Below are 23,581 nucleotides of genomic sequence, written 5' to 3' on the forward strand. Positions count from 1 at the left end.
AATCACCTGTTGTTGAATAAATACCATTGCTTTCTAGTTATTACTAAAAAACAGTATATATAAAACAGTAGCTGTATAAAAAAAAAGGTATAATTTATATTTCTTTTACATTTTTATTTTTTTTAATGTATGCACTGGTATCGCCCAACAAAAAACCGAGGTACGTACCGAACCGTGGATTTTGTGTACCGTTACACCCCTAGTAAGCACCTTACGCTTTACTGGGTGGTTGAGTGATTTAACATTCCAACTCACGAAATTGACAGCACCCTTCTAGCCCTATGGTATCACCCGTGTCGATCATAGCAGATGAGAGAGGCCATGCACCTGGAACCTAGAGAGAGCTCAGCACAGCTGCAGGTGAAAAACAAAACAGACATCTGATCAATTAAGCATGTTGAATGTACAAGTCTGGTACCCCCCCCCCCCCCCCCCCCCCCCCCCCTGACACCCATAAAAGCAAGGTGTCCTAAGTACCCTTCAGAAACAAATCCACACATAATGTGCTTGTGTTGGAGGTTCTCTCAGACCCCCGTCGAGCCTCTTAGGAGAGAAAAAATTAACATTTCTATAACCTTTATTTACCCAGGCAAGTAAGAACAAATTCTGATTTTATTTATTGTCAAAAGTATGCATAATGTTGTGTTAATTCCACAACAAGAGATATGTAATGTTAATTACAAAAAAAAACTGCATATATCGGTATCGGTTGATATCGGTATCGGAAATTAAGAGTTGGACAATATCGGTATCGGTAAAAAAGCCAATATCGAGCATCCCTAATAATAATAATAATAATAAAGGGAAAGAAAAGAAAAGTAAAAAATCTTTACTCAGATCTTGGTATTATATAGAATCTTCCACTGTCTTATATAGGTGGCGACGGTAAACGTCAAACATAACCGTATATTAGCAATATCACATTAAGCATTAAGCAGGTCCCGAAGTAAGGCAGAACAACCTCTTCCCTAGCAAGGGCGATCAGCGTGCCCCGCTAGACAAAAAAAAAGAAGAAAAAAGGGTGCCTGGTTGTGTGATATAGAGTAAGTTGGAAGAGGTGTGGGAGTGTGCGCGTGTCAACATGTTTATACGCGGGTGTGTGTCTGGGCGCATGCCCTTCCGTGTTCGTGCAGTTGTATGCACGTGTACCTATGTGTGTGTGTGCATGGATGTATCGGACACAGCCAGGGAGTAAGCGTATGGGTGTGTAGGAGTGAGTGTGTGGGTCTATGCCCATGTATCTGTGTAATGTGTACATGTGTATGTATGTCTGTGCATGTGCGTACTATGCGCCCACGTGTGTGATATGTCTAGATAGTGTATCGATTATGTGCGCGAGCATGTGCAGCAGCATAAATGTAAGAATGTATCCATTAGGAGTGCGTGCGTGTGTGTCAACGTAAGTGTGGACGTGTGTGCAAATGCTCATATGTCTCTATATGTGCATACATATATTGTCCTATTGGGGCCAGAATTATACAGTATATCTACTTCATCTGCACTCCATAAGTGGCTATTAGTATAGGACTGGAGATCCGCTGGATGTTAAATAAATCGTATGGCTTAGCCATGACCATTGGCAAGTTCTCGAAGCTGAGTAGGTGAATTACTTTGCTTGATATATTGTCTAGAGAGATTGGTGAATTCCTCAGTCTAGTGGTGTCTTCTCAATACTAGGCAGGTGATGCTACACAGTAGACATTACAGTAGCCTCTATACAAATATTGTCCTGCACATTACCTGCATATTATAAGTGGCTCGTACACACCTAAACATCTTCTCTTTCTATGTGCTCTGTTGGTATAGGAGAATTGCTAGATGTTGAGTGTGTAACCTAACTTAATAATTGTAACCAGTGGTTATTCCTGAGACTGATTGGATGAATCATTACATCTGTTAAATAGCAGATTTTACAGTGACCCTCTGGCAAGTAGTAACCCTTTGAGATCAAGACATCATTCACAACATCTGTACGGTACATATATAACATATAAACATCTGAGTATCTCCCTCTTCCGATCGAAAAAGTTTATAATGGTGTAGGGGTGGACGGTATAAACGGTATACGGTATAAACGGTATGAATTTGCTCTACGGTATGGATTTTGACTATACCGTGTAACCGGTAGAGGAGCTCTAAAATAGCAATGACGTCATGTAACCACAGCGCGACTATTTCAATCGCATTTGCCCCTAAAAATAGATCGAATTAGTCATAGATAATAGATATGTGCAAACTGGAAAAAGTTATTTAGGAGGCTTCGCGCAGTAACACGCAATTGTCATTTCATAATAAACACATATCACCGCGGCGCACAGCAAGTTTCAATTTCAGTTCCTGGCATTTTTAACCAGTGGAGAAAGGTAAGAGATCTTACCATCGTTTTTCTTATATGAATTATTCTACGTTAATAAAACATACCTGGTGATCAACTACAGTTTGCTGTAAACATTATGATATGTGTGTAGTGTTATGATAACGACGGGAGGACGGCTGCAGCAGTGGATTTGCGAAATAGCATGCAGCTGCAGAGCCGCAGAGCCAGTGGCTCTTTCAGGTCTGGTCACAGGCCCGCTCAACAGCGCCCCCCCACCAAACGGCTGAACGACCTGAAAGAGCCACTGGCTCTGCGGCTCTGCAGCTACATATGCTTCTAGCAAAATCCAGCCCGCTGTTTGCAATGGGAGCAGCACGGAGTCTCGACTCGGGACTTATTTTATTTGGAATATAATGACTTTATACGCAAAAGTAGCCTAGTTTTAAGTTAAAATATTATAAATCTACATGCCTTGAGGATGTCATTCTTTATATAGCCTGCCTATCAGGCAAAAAAATATATTCGAACGGAAACACTGATACCGTGATATATACCGTTACCGTCTATGCTTCAAATTATACCGTGATATAAATTTTAGACCATACCGTCCACCCCTATAATGGTGTGCAGAGCAAACTGTATCTTCCACTCTTTCTTTTTTAGAGACTGCTAACATTGTGTGTACCAAGGGCCTACCCGACCTCCTCCTCCGTCGCTGCATGCACAATGTTCTTTCTGACGTAGTCTATAGCTTCCCCCACCTCAATGAACTTTTTATCCTCTCCCTTGAACGTGATGCGAAACCGGGCTGGGAATAAAATGCCGTACCAGGTGACCTGTCGGCCGCGTAGTAACTTCCTCACCTCCGTGAATGCAGCCCTGGCTCTGGCGACGCTCGCTGCATAGTCCGGGAAGATTGCAATAGACACACCGCTGGCCTGTAATGGAGCCCGGGCGCGCGCCCGGCTCAACACTTCGACACAGTCTTGGAAGTAGTGAAGTTTAGCCACAATGGCGCGTGGCTTCCCGTCTTTCCTCTTCGGTCCCAGCGTTCTGTGTGAGCGGTCGACCAGTATCTCATTATCCATTTGCAGCACGTCCTTCAGTAGTTTGGGGACCGAAGCTGTGGAGCTTGAGCCATCCGTCTCGGCCACCCCAATTATCCTCACGTTGCACCTCCTCATTCTTCCTTCCATATCCTCACACTTCCCTCTGAGACCCGCCACCTCTGATTTTAAGTCTTTGACTGTAGTTTGTAACGTTACCACCTCGTCTGACCACATCGAGAGACCACCTTCCACGTCCTTAACTGAGGCCTCCATTTTGTTCATGTCCATGCGTAGTGCCGTGACACAGCCTCGCATTTCCTCATTCATCACTTTCAAATCATTTCTAATAAGGTTGAACTCTTTGGAAAGTGCACCTTTCAATTCCGATTGTATTATCCCTGCGAGTTCCGATTTCAGCGCGAGGAGAATCTCCGCCTTTAAGGCTGTGGTATCCACGCCGGACATCTTTGGCGGTGTGGACGGTGGTGGCTTGGAACTGGAAGTCGAGGCTTTTTCAGGCCTGCTTGGAGTCGGGACGTATTTGTATTTACGTAGGTTTGCTGCCATCTGTCCGTGTAAACAATGTCCATTGGTTTGAACAAATGTACCCTGAGTAAGATTCACTAAGTTTTGTAAATCCGTAAGCTTATTAAATTAACACTTTGGCTGCCATGGGTTAAATTAATGATATACCATAGATTGCCAGCGCTATTTGTCTATGGAGAAAGTCCCCTTCTTTGCAGGGCTATAACTTTTTAAATTCTATTGCTACATTGCCATTATTAGGGCCCATTCAAAGTCCTATATGTATTGTTCATTGTGTAGCAACGTTAAACTTTTTCATTCACATATTCATAGTAAAGTATGGTCTAATGTATAAGTATGTTTTCATCTCTTTCTGCAACTTTCTCCAGAACGTGATATATAGCCCCAAATGCATTATATTGATGATGAAATACAGTTTGATGGCAATCAGCGCGATATAAAAAATTCCAACTAGACGTACTTCTAGAAGTTACTACACGTCATCTGATGTTGACCGGATGGGCGAGGGGGCGTTTATAATTCCGTGGGCAGCGTTATACCAATCATCTAATGTGGGTCAAATGTTGATAAAAGCAGTTAGTATCGAAGATGGTAACGTTACACGCTGAAACTCACCCCAGTCTCCGCGCGCCGTTGGGCGATCATCGTCGAGTAGAAATTTTATCATTATGGGATATATTATTACCCGGTCCATCTCCAGCTTGTATAATGGTATATACGTCCAAATCATGTTGTTTATCGAGTTATTGGCAATCGATCGCTATGTAGAGTGACGAGCTAGAATGCCGGAACCTATCCCGAGTGGCCGGAAGCAATACGGACATGTAGCACAACCTCCACTGTGCTTCCTGTTAAGCGGTTGCGCGATCGGCCACCAGATGGCGCTCCTGAACCGCCAGAGAGCTCAGTGGGTCCTGCTGGTGGTTCTCAGACCAGCGGAGGGACATTATGGATCAGATCGCAGATTTTTGAAATATTGATATAAGGACGCTGTACAGCGTCCCCCGGCAACTTTAGCATCGCCAGCAATGACGCTGTAAAGCGTTTTTAGGCAGTCAAAGTGTTAAGATAAGATAAAAATAAAATAGAGACTCGACGGGAGCTCGAACGAACATTGTGTTACTCCATTGCTCGCCTAGCCACGCCCTCGAGAGGAGTGGAAGTTTGAAGACGGACTACAATATGATGCGGGGGTGGTGAGTTGAAACAGTGTGTGTGTGTGCGTGTCCCGACCCCACTTCTATGTTTCAATAAATTATTTGCATTTAAAACTATTAAACCTTCAGTCCACTCAAAATTTTGCTAATATTCCTTATGTTGTTTATGATATTAATTGAAAATAGCATATGAGAGTATTATATAGTAATAATAACACATGGCGATATACTAAAAAGCTATTTATAATTTTTGGCTGGTAAAAAAATTTGCATGGCTGGTAGTTTTTCAAATCTACCAGCCAAATGGCTGGTAAGTCAAAAAGTTAAGTTTGTTCCCTGGGCAGAGGGTCGTGGATGTGAAAAGAGGAGAGCAGACGTAGTAGCCAGGTGATAGTAGCCAGCGGTAGCAGTAAAAGTAACGCTAGTGGTGGCCATTATTATGATTCCACTCATGATTAGCCTAGAATTCAGAAATACTAACAAACTCAAATGTTGCTGGAGCAGCTAGTTAGATTATCACTGGGTAGTGAACTGTTGAGAATATCAGGGCGAATCGAAACAGGAAAGATATGACCGTTTACCTACTGGGAGTGGTGTGTGGGACTTGTGAATGGGGAGGAGGCGGGGCCTGCAAGGCAGTAGACGGGACATAATTAACATAATAAATTACAAGGATTGTAATGCAGGAATTACTGTCTAAGATCGACCAGCAAAATCTGATTCTCACAGATTATTATGAAATGTTGAGTGGGAGTTTTGGCGAGCATAATAAATACAATTGTCAATAGTCTACAGAAGAAGTGAACGCATGTCCCTTCTGAGTTTACACTGGGAAGACGTGACAGAAGGTGGAAAACGAGGGTTTTTTGAATGGCACAGCATGGGAGATGGGGGGGAGGGGGGGGCTGGAGGGTGAATATGGTGGACTGGTTCAGTTCGTATGCAGAACCAATGGGATAGAGAGAGCGAGATGGACTGGAAGGCGGTGATGGTGCGTGTCACGGTGTGAGCCATGATTATTCAGATGTAATACTTGCAGACACACACACACACACACACTATATCCTATATACATACTGTACACACACGACAACCTATACACACTACATAGTTTACACACACACACACACGCACACACACACACACACACACACACACACACACACACACACACACACACACACACACACACACACACACACACACACACACACAATCACACACTGCAAAGCTTACACACTCGCACACACACATACGCCATTTCATACATACACTGCATAGCTTAGGCACGCACGCACACACCCACTCCCAATCACTTACATCCACACATCACCTACACACTAATAGTTAGAACCACTAGGGATCTCCCCATTACATAATTATTATTAATAATATTATTAATAGCTATACTTCTGGTCAGGATTACAGTCAATAATTTGATTAATTACATCATTGATTGATTATTTGCTGGTTGACTTGCTTTGAATTCAACAATAACCCTTTTTGTGGATTTTCTCATTGAGCTTGGCTGTTGCATCAAGACGTGTGTGTGTGCGTGTGTGTTAGGGCTGAACGATTAATAGTTTTTAAATCGAATTTGGAATGATGCAATTAGCAAATCGCAAAAAAATAAAATAATTGCAAAATAATTGTTTAAAAAAAATAAAAAATAAAATTAAGACTTTTTTTTTTTTTTTTGCATGTATTGCTTATTTTTTTATTATTATTCTTGGTCAGACATGACCGACAGATGAGGAGAGGATAAACAGGAGAAGAGGTGGGGAAGACATGCGACAAATGTCACCGGGAGCGGGAAGCGAACCCGGGGCGGCCGCGTAGGTGTGCGATGCACTAACTTTCATTTTTTTTATTTAACCAGGAAGTTTGGGAGAGGGAGGTAAGGGGTTTTAGATTGTGTGTTGTGAAGTTTAGACTTCAGAGAGGGAGAGTAAAGTACATAAAAAAGGCTACCTTTGGGTACCGGTATCGATTCCCAGGTAAAAAGAACATTTTCATGCTCGGTGTCCCGAAGAGACCCACCGCGTAGGCCAGATGCAAGCCGCATTTTACAATAAACCTCTGTGGGGCTGCTTAAATATTTTTTCAATTATAATCGCTAATTAAAAATTTGATTATTTCCCAAAATCGTGCAGCCCTAGTGTGTGTGTGTTGGGAGTGTGGTTAGAGTGTGTAGGGCTGCATGATTAATTGTTTTTTTTATCGAAATTGCGATTTGGAATGATGCAATTATCAAATCACAAAAAAAAATGTAATTTTTATTTTTTTTTATATTTATTGAACCAGGGAGTCCCATTGAGATACAAGATCGGTTTGGGAGAGGGAGGTAAGGGGTTTTAGATTGTGTGTTGTGAAGTTTAGACTTCAGAGAGGGAGAGTAAAGTACTGAAAAAAAGGTACCGTTGGGTGCCGGTATCGATTCCCAGGTAAAAAGACGTTTTTATGCCCACCGGTAGGCCAGATGCAAGCCGCATTTTACAATAAACCTCTGTGGGGCTGCTTAAAAAAATTATAATTATAATCGCATATTTTATCGCAATCGCAATATCTGTCAGAAAAATCGCAATTAGATTATTTCCCAAAATCGTGCAGCCCTAGTGTTGGACAGAGCTTGTCCTGTCACACTAATGATGAGGCAGCTGGCACCTGGAGTGCAGTATCACACACACACACACACACACGCACTCATACATACGCGTACACACACATGCATACACACACAAAGTAGAGGCGAATGAAAAAGAGCAGTGGGCAGAGAGGGCATCCGGATGGCTGGCATGAAAACAACAGCCCCCTTAGTGTTCCACCCGTACACACACTCTCTCTCTCTCTCTCTCTCTCACTCTCACTCTCACTCTCTCACTCACTCTCACTCTTACTCTATCACTCTCACTCTCTCTATCACTCTCTCTCACTCTCTCTCACTCACTCTTTCTCACTATCTCTCTCACTCTTTCTCTCTCACACTTTCTCTCTCTCACTCTCTTACATACACACAGTTGCAGGTGTTTCAGCCTCCTGTTCTGAGAGCCAAAATAAATAAACAGATCAAGGATTATTACCCAGAATGCAATGCTTGTGGCACACACAGAAACTCAATTTAATTCAGAATTACAATAATCTAACAGTCTTTCCATTTACTGTCATCGTCTAGTTTATGCTGATGTAGTCCAGTTAGTACAGACAGTACAAGTCAGTACCCAGCATGCCATGGCACCACTCAATTGTGTACACTCAAGCAAGGAATCTTGAGGGCACAAGTTGGATTTCCTTATGTTTCTACATTCCAGACAAAAGCAGAATTTTCTGTGGAATAGCTTGAGGTTCCAGCCACATTAGGCAGAGTGGGAACTGTGTTGGGATGTTATGGAGAGCCTCTGACGTCTCTTAGCCGCTTCCCAGGGGAATCCCGAAATCTACGAGAACAAAGGGGCAAAACACTGTTTATTACGTTTATTTGCAGGGGAAGACACTCTGTTCCTCCATTTTCACACCTCTGAGTGGTCAAATGTATACATAGCAGTGCATATAGGGGCAGGGGGAAGACGGCGATGGAGAGAAAGTGAGAGAGAGGGAGTGAGAGAGAGAGAGAGACAGCCATACAGACATACGGACATACAGACTGAGAACAAAGTGTGGTTACACAATTTGATGTCCTTTTTGCAATGAAAGAGAGATGGCCTGCTCTCCACTCCATAAAAGCTTTTTGGTTGGGTTGGGAGAGGGGGGAGAGACAGAGAGATGGGTGACACAGAGAGAGAGAAAGACCGAGAGATGGGTGACAGAGAGAGAGAGAATCCGAGAGATGGGCGATACACAGATAGAGAGAGACAGATAGATGGGTGACACAGAGGAGAGAGAGAGGGATGGGCGATACACAGAAGAGAGAGAGACAGAGATATGGGAGAGAGAGATGGGTGATACACAGAGAGAAAGACGGAGATGGGCGACACAGAGGGACAGTTATTAAATGTTATTGTTTGTATGTTGGACTTGCTTTGGCAATAGGTACTTTGATATTTCATGCCAATAAAGCTTATTTAGACACAGGTGATACAGAGAGAGGCACAGAGATGGGTGACACATGTACTGAGAGAGAGACGGGCGACAGTGTCCCAAGAGGGACAACAGAGAGAGAGAGAGAGAGAGAGAGAGAGAGAGAGAGAGAGAGAGACAGACAGAGAGACAGGTGCTACACACAGAGAGAGACAGGGAGAGGAGGTGGTACACAGAGAGAGGGAGAGAGAGAGACGGACAGAGATGGGCAATACACAGAGAGACAGAGAGAGGAGGTGATACACAGACAAGGGGAGATACGGATACAGGCAAAACAGAGAGAGACAGTGAGGGAATGTATGACAGAAAGGGAGAATGAGAAGAGGGAGAATTGTAGAGAAATGCAAAGTAGAGAGAGGGAGAGAGATAGAGAGGGGGAGAGAGAGAGAAAAATAACATGCAAAAGAAAGAGCAAATTGCACAAACACAGAAAAACACAAACCCGTGTTTGTGTTGCCAGCAGCCATACGGTGGTTGAGATGTTTTTCAATGGAATTCCTGTTTTGAAATGTGGCTGTCATCACTCCTTCCACAATACTTGTGATTTATTCACAGAAGCGGAATTTTGATGATTCTTATTCCAGTGGTTCCTAAACATTTTCAGTTAGGCCCCCCTTGGATAATTGTAAACATTTAGGGGCCCCCCCTCCCCCCCATATACTGTATAAATGTATATATATTTAGGCTACGTTTAGACGAGCGTTTTGTGAACAGAAACCGCAAAAGTCATCTTGCGGTTTCACTTTTAATTTTACGTTTAGACGAGCGTTTTGGGGTGGAATTCTCCGTGCAGACGACGCTGTAACGACGGAACCCCGCTGTCACACGATTGGCGCATATGTCACATGACGTGCTGTGAAGACCCGCCCTACTCTGCCTCTGATTCGCAGACTGTGGATGGGGAATGTGATTGTACCAAAGCAGAGTCACTCACAGACAGTGGGTCCACTCACGCCGCGGGACAGATTCTTGTGTATTTAACCCTTTCACTGCCACACAACAGCCGGTTGTGTGATAGTAAAGGGTTAACCTTCTGTCGTGTGACAGTGAAAGGGTTAAAAGTACTGCCAATGTAGCCTTCAGGTGATCTCCGTTGATATAGTCAGACATACTTGCTTTGTTTACGTCTCGGCTACTGGCGCATACCTGCTACATGTGACGTAAGCAGTACGCGCGACCAGAGCCGTGACAACCCTTTCGTCATCGTTTTAACAGATTTATACGGTTTGACAGTTTAGACGAAAGCGCAAAGCTTTTGCGTTTCTAGGAATTCCACCCTGGAAGGTAGTCTCACTTTTTTGCGGTTTCACCCCGTAAAAACGCCGTTTCCGTATAAACGAAAGGCACATCCGTAAAAATATTTTTGCGGATTCACCTGCTAGCGTTTCCGTCTAAACGGGGCCTTAGTTTATTTTATATTTTGTAGTTTTTACAGAGCTTTGATTATGGCGAAATTGATCAGTGCAGTCGGGAAAGCGTTAAAAAAAAAAAAAAAACACCACACCATCTATTTTGTATTTTTTTCTACTGGTCTCTTTTCATTCGAACAGTAACTCAATCAGCACCAGAGGGCGCTGTGTACTGTGTGGTTAAAAGGCCAGCGTTATAAAGTATAGGAATACGTGGCGGTGTTTGCAGGGCTATAACTATATTATATATTATAGCTATGGATACAATACTATTGCCCATTTGACATCAAGTATCTATCGTTCAACATGTGAAAAATAAATAAAAATTTCATCCATACATTCCCGTTTTATACCGTGGTGAATATAAGTATGGTTTTAGGGTAATTCATGGGAGGCTGGTAATAGCCCCCAACGTGTATTATACTAAATGCATTGGCGTTCCGTCCCTACACACGCTACAATTAAAAAATCAAATGCATATGATAGGTATTATGTTCCATCATGAATGCATGAAAGGGTGGGGGGGGGGGTTTGATGCTTTGATCGTCGCCAACGGCAGGGTTCGAAATTAACGGGGGCTTGGGGCATAATGCCCTTGAAAATGGACAAAATGCCCTCGAAAATCAGTTAAGGGGGGCACTTAATGCCCCCGACAGTTTACTAATTATATATATATATTTATCCGGTAATGGAGCGTCTGTGAGAGTACAGTTCAGATGACGCGCAAATAAAAAAAAATCATTTGGCGGAGCCAGTGTTCTGCACTGGCTGCAGGCAGCAGCAGCCAGCTGCCAGGTGCTAGTCAGTTTGTGTAAAAATGGCACGCACAATATAAATCAATCTTCATTACGACTTTAAAAACATAGCCATTAACATTACATAGGCCTACACACATCTTGCCATAGCGTTAGGAGTTTGTAAACACAACGCACGTTTTAACTATGGTAGCCCGACGCAGCCCGCAAGCTAATACTGTAGTCAATGAAATGTCACCGTAGCTACTAGCTACTGTAGCAGAGGAGGAAATGGGAGTCTGAGAGGCGGGGTGTTTAAAGACAATGATAGGCGTTTATTCAACATCCAAGAAGGCTAACATACAACTGTGTTTTACTAACTCCAACCGGGACTATTGCCGCTTTCCCACTGCATGCCATCACCTCCTAACGTTACCGGAGCTGATAATAACATTGCCTGAGCTGGCGGTCCGTGACGCTAAAATGTCCGTGGGGACCCGGCGCCAACCCATAGATAGTTCCAACTCACCGAATTACGTAATCCACCACAGTTGCACTCAATATTTAAATAATGTTAGTCTAAATAAATGTAGACAGATACATAATAATTTCAAGCAAAACACAAATCTTTCCATTAAGAACTGACAATCAGGGAATTTAAACATGGTTGACATTGTTTTTGTGTGTTTATATTAAAGAAAGGAAAGTCTAGTGCTGGCTGAGCATATTGTTTGTTTGCACTAAGTTAATACTTTGACAAATGTAGCCTATATTTTTCAGTCAGTTCGGTCTTTGTGTGCCAAACATTATTTAAGGCTGTAAACACTGTAAACCTTTTATTTTATTTTTAATAAATGAGAAGCATGTTTAGATTTGAGTGTTAATTTTTTTTTTAATAAAAATTAACATATATCGAACTGAAAACCGTGACCCGAAAATAGCAGAAAACGAATCTTTCCATTAAGAACTGACAATCAGGGAATTTAAACATGGTTGACATTGTTTTTGTGTGTTTATATTAAAGAAAGGAAAGTCTAGTGCTGGCTGAGCATATTGTTTGTTTGCACTAAGTTAATACTTTGACAAATGTAGCCTATATTTTTCAGTCAGTTCGGTCTTTGTGTGCCAAACATTATTTAAGGCTGTAAACACTGTAAACCTTTTATTTTATTTTTAATAAATGAGAAGCATGTTTAGATTTGAGTGTTACATTTTTTTTTTATAAAAATTAACATATATCGAACTGAAAACCGTGACCCCAAAATCGTGATACGAACCAAATCGTCCCATTTTGTGAACCGTCCCACCCCTACCATTTAACATAAAGATTCAGTGCCCCCGAAATACAAAAAAAAGCCCCCGAAAATCAATTAAGGGGGGCAAAAAAAGCCCTTGAAAAAAAATGTTAATTTCTAACCCTTCAACGGAATATGTTATGGACTAGCGTTACACACATACGCTCGGATCGCAATGAAGGCATGCTTTGATCAACGCATGATTGATATCATATAGCCCTTACCTTGACTAGGATGTGCCCCAAAAAGAATATTCCAATTATCTGATCGCGAGTCCCAGTATTGGTGTCGATCGTGTCGCCAACATAATCCGCCATACATCATCCATCTGGAGCATTTGACGCTCCTCAAGCCGATTGGGACAACCGCTCCCCTTGCCCCACATGGAAAAGTCCGCCCGGACCTATATAATCGACGCACAGCCCAAGACACAGTTTCAAAGGGTGCTCGATACCGCCGCCTGGTAGGATGTGGCCGGTATTGCACTTTTGGTATCTCAGACTCATTCCCTATGATAACACCAGGCTCCCTGGATGGATAATGAATGGAAATATCGAATAAAAGAAATAACGATGAAAACCCGACTTTTCTCGGGTTTGGCGCTCAAGCGTCGGCGAGTTAACCCGAGGTCTGGCCCCGAATGAGTTACACTTGAAGTTCCTCTTAGTGTGCATTTATTGGGTCTCATAGTTAGATAACTACTTTAAAAAAAAATATATATATATATATATATATATATATATATATATATATATATATACTATATGAATAAATAAAATACGTTTTTATTTTGAAGGCAAAATTGCACCGCCCCCAAATAAAAAAGACTTTAGCAACTTCAGAGGCCAGAGAGTGGGACCTATAAACACATGTATTTAAGCATTACATCACGCGCAGGAGTGGTTTGTGACCAATAAACCATGCCTAGGGGTGGTCGTTAGACCCCCCTAGGCATGGTTTATTGGTCACAAATCACGACTACAAGTGGTGTAAAGCTTTTATACAACTGCCAGATTCATCCAACCTTATTTCTATACAATAAACACACATTAATCGAAGATTTATTGAAAAAACCATCCGCCAGAAAAAGTAGTTCCCACAACTACAAAAAAGACAAGTTGCCTCCATGTGGAAGCAGCTTGAAGTGCATCCAACCAAACTAACACATCCAACTGTGTATTATTGGAATGATTGAGAGAAGTTGCCTCATGTGGAAGCAGCTTGAAGTGCATCCAACCAACTAACACATCCAACTGTGTATTATTGGAATGATTGATTGAAAATTTTATTACCAGATGCAGAATGGGTACAATACAGTACGGCTCAATACACACAATTGTTAAGGGAATGCAGACCTACTTTCCATAGAACTTCATTCTTAGATGCTTCTATATAAAGTAGGTAAAACAAATTAAAACGTTTTCTTTGCCCTATAGGAAAAAAACGTTTTCTTCGCCCTATTTTTTTTTTTTTTTAGACCATGCTCACTTAAAACAGCGCTGCTTCTCTCTCAGTCTGACTCCCCCGCTGTTGCAGACAGGAGTGTGTGTGTGTGTGTGTGTGTGCGTGTGTGTGTGTGTGTGTGTGTGTGTGTGTGTGTGTGTGTGTGTGTGTGTGTGTGTGTGTGTGTGTGTGTGTGTGTGTGTGTGTGTGTGTGTGTGTGTGTGTGTGTGTGTGTGTGTGTGTGTGTGTGTGTGTGTGTGTGTGTGTGTGTGTGTGTGTGTGTGTGTGGGTACGCCAGCGTCGGACAGTGTGAGAGAGAACGCTGCAGTCAGTAGAAAGTAGGAAGGAAGAAATTTAAATCAATCAATTAATCAATCAATCAATCCGCGATTTTTCTTTTGTTCTAGATTGACTCAAGACCCATCAATTACATCATCCAACATTGTTTAAAGGACTAACACATTCCCCTTGACAGAATCGCTTCATATTTAGTCGTTATGGTGCTTTCAACATAACCATTTGTTGTCCGCGATCTTGTTTTCTCCCGGAGTGAGCCGGGGAGTGATATGTGATTCGGTTGTGGGCGGGTCCTGAGCCCAGGACCGTGGATTGTTGCCAATAAAGACGTGTAAATGGCCAATCAGAATCGAGAAATTTGCATGCCGTTGTATAATATCCAATAGCATTGTGAGGCTGAACAACAGGTCCCATTGACTATGTAAATGTACTTAAAATTTAAAACTTTTACTCACAGGGCTAAGTAGGGAGACTGGTATGCCTCATCATACTTTCTTGTTTTTGGCTTTGTCTTTCTCCCTGGTTGGAGAGCTTCCATAGTGCCACCTAGCTAGCTCTCCAGCAGTTTGTTTACAGCACTTGTATTTAAATCTCAATACATTTAGTTCCGCTCTAATTAATTAATTAAAAGTAGTGTGTTGTATCCTTCTGGCGTTGTGTCTTTACAATGGTTTCTGCTCTGCCTCCTCATCCCCTGTTTTTTGTCCTCTCTCTTCCTGTCAAACAAAAGCCATGTTGTAGCTGGTGTTTATTTCTGCTCCCGCTGGTGTCTGTCTGTCTGAAAGCTCTGTGCCAGGCCAAGCTGAGTGACTAGGCCTCTGCCACAGCAGCCTCCATGGGAGCCCTACTCACTCAGGGACCAATTTACAGTCTTGATGCTTCCAATTGTTGCATTGATGGCAGTGGTTTGCTCCAAAGCTTCTACGTTGTTAAAAAAAAAAAAAAAAAAAAAAAAAACACATTGTCTCAACTTTATATAGTATATTTTCAAATATCTTTGCATTGGCTTTTTTGTTGTTGAATCAGCTAAATAAGAGTTGATTCAACAAACATTTTGTGAATATAAATTAAACTTTACAAATTTCAAATCAATCTGTATTTAGTTGCTTCAACAAAAAAGGCAATTTAAAAAAAACGAATGGAGAGTGCTGTCAACTTTGTTGATTTAACAACAAAAAGCAAAAGGCTCCACGAAAATATAAGATGTGATTTCTCTGTCGTTACACCCCTAATACAGATTAAATTATTCACAGAATGTGCCTTAAACTGATGACTTGAGGACGTTGTTGTCGAGGAAACATGAGGTTTCTTCTTCATATGTAGACACGACCCTCTACTAAACCTAGGAGTCAACTTACCAAAAGGCGCTTCCTGATCTTCTCTAGCCTGCCTGGGACGCACATGCAGTGAATTGAGTCTGGCCTGGAGGGTTTGGCTTGTTTTAAACATACTCTAGCTCTTGTGTGGTGAGGTACCCAAAGGAAAAAAAGTCTTGCGACCCATCCTGGGTCCTGAGCCATAGGTTGAGAAACCAGGCGTCCCCCCTTCTAAGCTTTGTGCTCTTGTTACGTGATTACGTTGACAGCTGAAATAAACACTACTAGTTTCAAAGGGACAGTTAGAAACTTTGATCATTTTCAGACGGCAAGGTCGATCTGCTGGCTAAGATCATCCTGCGACACTTAAGAGTCCAGCATGGGTCACTGCCACCAGCCTAGTTTGCTTTTGGCTTGTTCCGTGTGTAAAGGTCCCCAATCCAGTCCAGGTCCAACAACATCTGTGCTGGAAAAAAAGGAGGATGCTAATGGCGAGGCCTGCAGGGTCATGTTGGAGACGGGTCCCAACACATCTCCCTGGAATGGACCTCTCAAACTCCGCCCTCTTTTCTTCATCGCAACTGTTGCTTTCCTCGGACAAACAAGCAACGGTTGTGATTGGAGGATCAGAAAAGAGGGCGGAGTTTGAGATGGGTTAAGGTTGAATTTATGGTCAGTGCTGTGACATTTCTTGACCCCGGGCATGTCATTCCTCACAGCTCAGCTTTTTGATGCCATCCTGACTGACAGCTTGAGCACACCCCTCTAGGGACAGGAGGGTTCCTGGATCTGGGGGTGTTGGGTGATCGTCTGTCTCTGTCTGTCTGTCTGTCTGTCTGTCTGTCTGTCTGTCTGTCTGTCTGTCTGTCTGTCTGTCTGTCTGTCTGTCTGTCTGTCTGTCTGTCTGTCTGTGACTGTGTGAGTGACTGAAGATAATCTCTGACAGGTGACATTGAGTGTGTAGGCAGACGGGCTCCAATACTGGATTTGTTTGGGGCGGATATCAATATTTAGGGATAGAATAATTCCAATATTGATATATCGGCTGATATTCTTACATCGGATTAGCATTAATTGGTCATGGCTGTAAAGAAATGTGAGCTCATTTTCATTCAGATATCTTGAGGTGAGAGGTCATGGTTTTACATACACACTCTGTACGTGTCTGGCGAGGTGGGATTTGATGTTCCACTCTTAACCTCCTGTTCCTTCTTGACCTTTTTCCCAGAATCCCGGTTTTCCTGGTTGGGATTTAGTGGAATGTTAGTGTTCAAAGGCATATTTCATATTTTTCACGCTAGAGTATATCCACACACCAACTTCTTTCCATCGAGGCTGTGCTTTGAACTGCACACACAAGGCTATGTCACACACACACACACACACACACACACACATACACATACACATACACTCGCACACATTTACATAGACACCATGTTTGATTTCAGGGGCCAGTAAGATAAGGATGTGTCTGGTTCTAATGAAGACAGCTGGTGGAAAGGTTACAACCAGGTCTGTCTGTCTGTCTGTGTGTGTGTGTCTGACTAGAAGTGTACACCTTGGTGCGTATGTACAGTACTAATGGAAGGACTTTTGATTGGGTCATGTCTTCCTTCCTAAAATGGACATAATTTGTAATCTTGTCACATTAACTCTCTCTCTCTCTCTCGCTCTCGCTCTCGCTCTCTCCAGGATAGTTCGTGAGTATCTGAGTGGCGCTCCCTTCTCCTCCTACCAGGAGACAATGTACTTCTCTCGCTTCCTGCAGTGGAAGTGGTTGGAGAGGTGGGTTCCACTAAGTACATTCAAATATGTCATTCAAATATGTCAGTGTTGCAGCAGTGATCATAACAACAGTCATTTTGATGGTATTATTATTAGTATTTGATGGTTATGAATCAACAGGTGATTTTCATTCAAGCTGCACAATAAATGATATAGTTGTCAGACCACTTCAAATGCATCAAATCCTTCACTATTATTGTCACCTTTTCATTTATATTATCTGGATCATCTTTAACCTCTAGTCTTAACACAATCTGCACCAAAAACGAGTTAACTCGTTATTGCCCGCCATGCGTTCAGCGCCAGAAACGAGTTAACTCGTTTTTGGGATCGTTATTTAGTTTATTCGCTATATCTATTCATAATTCATAGCTGCAGCCTCTGGTATACCCTTCAGACCCTGTCTGAGCCGGCAGACGGTCAACACCGCCCTCTACTGCCATGCGGAGCTATTGTATCTCATTGGAAATTGGCTGGTGTGTTTTAGGAGCCGATCTGAGCCGGGCGGGTGGGGTTTAAATACTCAGATGAGCCAGGTCTATACAACGATGGCATGCAACAGTAACCCCGCCCGCCCGCCCATATGTAACGGTCGGTAATGTGGCACGGACCTCCACAAGCAGTATTTGGAATGGCGATCAGATAATTGGATTATTTCTTTTGCATTACATCAGATACAAGGTAAGAACACTATATATAAATTTGATCGTTGATCTGATATTTATTTCTACCGCGATCAAAGCTATCTGTGTGTAGGTGTATGTGCTTATTACTATTGACTGCGGTGGGGGGGGGAAGGGGGCGAGCGCCCCGCTACGACGATCATTTCATGTATGCACAACGAGATATAATAATGATAATCTAGTGTTGATTTCAGGATTATTAGATAATCAGCCAAAAAATTACAACGTGATGACTGGATTACACTAAAATGCCTTTTTCTCATATTTTTCCTGGAATTACTCAAAAGCACCCAAACCATACTCTATTCAAAACGGTATAAAACGGAAATGTAAGATGAAAAAACAATCTGTTTTGGGCATGTTGACTGGAAGCAACTCACTGACAGTCGACGGCGTTATTAGACCCATAGATATAATATAAGATATATTTTAAGCACTCGCAAATGTCGCAGTCTAAAACTATATCTATTGAATAAAGACCTGGCGCTGAAGGGGGATCAGCGCCCCCTGCTGCTGGCGGTCAATGTGTTAACACGCAACGGCCCGGGAGGGGGCCCTCATGGCCACCGGTGGAACGCACAAAGTCACGGCACTTTGCGAGCGGCTCGGGCTGCATTTTTCGCCAAACATATAAATTACCGAATTAAATATCTATTTGTTGCCGTTCGAACGCCACCTCAATTGACCAAATCCGTCCCTCAGTTCTCGAGTTACATGACGATATGTCAGGCGAGCGTCTTTTTACGCAGCACGTAAAGATGACCACCCCGGACTCCCGACGCTCCAGAACTGCCAATCATCCGCTGATGGCGAAAATTATTGGTCAGCGTTGTAGCCAATGTAGCTTTCCAATGATACCCCACGTGGGGGATGTGAAATGTGCTACAAGTATAAAGTATAAAGATAAGCTTTCCAAAAAAGTATGCAGTCCTCAAGTTAAAGTAAAAAAAATTTACACGTTTCTGGGTGCCTGTTAACTCATTGGACGCCAGAGGTCGCTGTGTAATGTGTGGTAAGAAGGCCACCGCTTTAAAGTATACGGATACATGGCAGTGTTTGCAGGGCTCAAACTATATTATATATCATAGCTATGGATATAATAATATTGCCCATTTGACATCAAGTATCTATCGTTCAATTTGTGAAAAAGAAATAATTTTTTCATCCATACATTCCCGTTTTATACCGTGGTGAATATGAGTATAGTTTTAGAGTAATCCTGTCTAATCCCAGAAAACGACGCTATGCAGCGTTTAGTGCATTTTTCTCTGCTTTGATCGTCACCAACGGAATACGTTACACACATTACAGACAAACGCTCGCAGTGAAAGGATTCTTGGATCAACGCAAGATTGATACCATATAGCCCTTACCTTGACTAGGATGTACTCTAAAAAGAATATTCCAATTATCTGATCTGATCATACCAAGTATTGATGTCGATCGTACACCATAATACACCAAAGAAGATTAACCGGGAGTGCTTGATTCTCCTCAATCCATGCGTTATAAACGCTTGTCCTGCCCGACAAGGAAAACCCGGACCGGACTTTTTAGCCGCGGTACCTCCGGCTTGGTCGGTCGTCCATACTGACACAATTGGCAGTGTCAGCGGGTGGAAAGCCGGTGGGGTGGGTCCTGGTCGTTGTAAACAGCGACTCCTACAGGTCGGTCAGGGCGCCTGCACAGCGAGAGAGGGAACTGGGGGAGGTAGTGTGATCCTCCCACGCATTACACTTCCCCAGTGAGAGTCCTCGCCGTCAGGTGAAAAGAGGCTGCTGGCTGTCTCTGCATGTATCGGAGGAAGCATGTGATAGACTTCAGGGCTCCCTAGACCGGCAAGTGGGGGGCAAATGCACGCAACGACCAGGAAGGGGAGGGGGGAATTGGCATAATGACTAAATTGGGATGGGAGAAAATACAGAAAAATATGAGGAGAAAAAGTAGAAAAAAAAAAAGGATGTGCAATACCGGCCGGAAGGCGGCAGGCGGCGGTATTGGACGTTTGCGATCTCAGACTCATTCTCAATGATAACACATTATACCTCTTTGTCTTTTTGCCATTTTATTATAAAACCAGGGAGCATTGGAGTATAGAGAAACAATAGGAATTTTCCGTTTGTTTTGTAACATGTGACCATTTCTAGCATTTCCATTGGCTATAGTGACAGATATAGATAGATAGGTGCAGTCTGCATTCGGAAGAGAAAACTACCAATCTAGATATTTAAAGATTCTATGCCTTACTCCCGTGCACTGCCAGTCAGCATATGGACGACTGAGAGATACATTTTAGATTTTGACGGAGAGAGGAGAATCTCTCGATTCAGATACAATACAAAAGAAACAAGTTTTTATCACAAACGGTTCCAAAGATATTTAATGTTTTGCAAAACATGTCTAGTGTTGTGTGGGTCTGACACTCAGCTTTAGAGGGTTAAAATATTTGCACGGTTCATGCGGAAATGGAAAACCTGGAATATTCTTGGAATTTGAAAGTGTTGTTCTCTAGACCTAGAAAAGTTAGGGAAAATGACATGGAATGTCATGGAAATTATTTAGAAATCTCTTATTTTGTTGCACCCAGTAATGTCTGTCATTTCAGGTTTGACTGCAAATAGATCTAGTTGCCTTTGACAGAATAACTCAAATAACACGTTTTCTGACATTTCATAAGTCTACCGTCATAGCGGTAGTTGTCAAAACCAAGACCTGGGACATTCAAAGAAGGTGTTCAACAAAAAAATTTGCATTTGAACATTAAAGGCATAGTTCAGATTTTTGCACCCCTAGCCCTATTTCCTATTTACCAATTATGATGTTGATCGGTAGAATCCTTTCTCAGCACAATCCATGCTGCTCCTCATACTAGCTCCAGATAGTTAGCCACAAACCCATGCCAAGCCAATGGGGTCGAGCTCCTTTCTGTACAAGCCGACTGAAGCTCACTGAAATTCGCTCTACGGTGCACAGTGAGCCTTTGTTGGCTTGTGCCTTGTACAGACAGGAGCTCGACCCCATTGACTTTGCATTGGTCTGTTGCTAACTATAGAGAATAACTATCCCTTTAACACCAACATGTCTTGGATGTGTATCACAGAATAGACATGGAAACGTCATGAAGAAAAATTGTATGAACCTTGATTGACTTTAAAGGTAGAATCTGTAATCTGTCATCAAACGGTGACCTCTAGGCAAAATAGCCCCGCTTGGTATTGCACTTTGTTTACATTATTCTTTTTGGTCTGATATATGGGTTGGGGTTGAGTGGGGATAGGGGAGGGGTTGCTATTGCTGGCCACACCCCAGGCTCTGCCAAGAGAATTCTGGAGAATGTCACAGTATAATAAGTTACTAAACTCCAACCCACACGTCGGACCAAAACAAAACATGTGCAATAGCAAGCAGGGCTCTTTTACCTAGAGGGCGCTGTTTGATGGTATTACAGATTCTACCTTTAAAGTTTATATATGGAGAACAATGAGTGATGTTATGCTGAACTAAAATTGACTAGAATGCACAGTGAAAAAAGACACAGACAGCAATCAATTTGTGTTTTAGGGAGTTAATAATTGATGATGTTTTGCACAATGGCTGGGTAACTGAAGCCATCAATGTGGATTAATAATATATTAGAATGTTCTTCTGTCTGCAACTTCACAGATCAACACGATGACATATCCATTTTCTTCTCTCACTTCTCTCTCTCTCCCTCTCCCATACAGGAGACCAGTAACCAAAAATACCTTCAGACATTATAGAGTACTAGGGAAAGGTGGATTTGGCGAGGTGAGTGCTGTTACAAACAAGAATTAAACTTTCATTTAAATAGGGGCTGGGCGGTATATTGACTTTTATTTTAACTGTATATCAATATATTTTTGAACGATTAGATTAGATTCTTTAATGACCACCCAGCCAGGCTGGTGGAATTTGTTTTCAGTGCAATTACAGCATTGTTCGAACATAGAAGTTAGAACCTATAACATCACTTACAATACATACATACTACATGCAGTTAAATACATAGATACATAATTACAATACCATAATATCACAGTTTATGTCCATGTCCATAGCAACAGAGGTAGGGGGGTTGCTACGGGGAGTTCAGTGTCCGTATGGCAGTGGGGAAGAAGCTGTTATAGAATGAGACAATACCCCTTATATCGATATAGTTTAATTGTGTTAAAAATACACTAGCCGTTTCTCCCATAAAGCTGTGCCAGTGTTCGCATATCTCCTCTCTCTCACACTCTGAATCTGTGCAATTGTTACATTGAGAGCTGGTCATACTGCATTTAAATTGGGTGATTTACAAACTTTTCTTCATCACCAGCGCTCATATACATGATGCTGGTTCAAAGTTTGCCAGTAGTAGATCAACGTTAATGACCCATGGACCTGTGGGCACCTGCTGGCAGAGCTGAGGCTGAGAACAGGCTACAGGATGATGAGCCTTTTAGCAATAATGTTTCCAACCGGGAACAACCGTTAATGAGTTATATGGGCTTCTAATAATGTTAGTAAACTAACAAGATTGTTGCACTTGTGTGCGTTGTGTGTGCACAACACTTTCACGCACACCACTTAACACTTTCAGTGCCGGCCATTAACATGGTAAAGCATGGTTAAATGCCAGCACCCACTTCAATGATAGCGTTGTGAACGCATAATCTCTGTCTTAAATTATGGCTATGTGTCTAATCTGCCTGTCGCTTATCAATGACTTGTTTGCAGTCAACATTGTCTAAACGGATTGTTTTTTAATCGGTTCATTTCCGTTTTATAGCATTTTGAAAAGCCCTCGTTTTCAAGGAAAATATAAAGATTCCGTGATAAAAGGCATTTACTGGAATATTCTGGCATACACAAACACGTTGTCATTTTTCGGCCTATTTATGAATCGTTTTCAAATAAACGCTAGATTATCGATAGTATATGTGTACTTATGCACGCTATAGAGGCGATCTGAAAAATCGATTCTCTCATTTCCTCATCAGCGATCACAGCCACACACACACGCATAGGGCAAACGCTGATATATAGGTGAAAATAGCTCTTGTGACATCCTCGGCACGACGCAAAACATAAGCAGATTTCTTGAACTGATTTTAATGAAGAAGCTTGATCCAACCTCATCCAAACCTTCATCCAAACCGTAAAATCTGTATGAAATACAAATGCATACAAAAGATACTATTACTATCACAAGTCCATTAAAACCAATGGTCGGAACGTCACTAAACATATACCACAATTATTATCTACAACAATCGATACCTTATTTGGCTGCGTGCCAGTATATGAGAACATCGATGCGTTACTGTAGTATGTCTTCTGTTAGTTTCTTGGAAGATTGTCTTGTTGCGTTGACTTGATGGATTGTTCTTTACTTATTAGAACGCCAGGTTAGTCCATTACCATTCAAGTTCATGTTACAACGCAAGAGAGAGAAGGCGGAAACACGTCA

The 23,581-nt window shown here is 42.3% G+C and overlaps 1 protein-coding gene across 2 annotated transcripts in view; it reads left to right on the plus strand.

Moving 5' to 3' along the window:
• Positions 1-23,581, plus strand: part of grk4 (G protein-coupled receptor kinase 4) — a 158,337-nt gene that overhangs the window by 101,930 nt on the left and 32,826 nt on the right. For both annotated transcript variants that reach the window (XM_084318031.1, XM_084318030.1), the window contains exons 6-7: positions 17,333-17,425; positions 21,834-21,897. In XM_084318031.1, the coding sequence (XP_084174157.1) occupies positions 17,333-17,425; positions 21,834-21,897 (157 nt within the window). The remainder of the gene's footprint in view (positions 1-17,332; positions 17,426-21,833; positions 21,898-23,581) is intronic.

Source organism: Notolepis coatsorum (genome assembly GCF_963971535.1).
Source record: "Notolepis coatsorum genome assembly, chromosome: 7".
Classification (NCBI taxonomy): Eukaryota; Metazoa; Chordata; class Actinopteri; order Aulopiformes; family Paralepididae; genus Notolepis; species Notolepis coatsorum.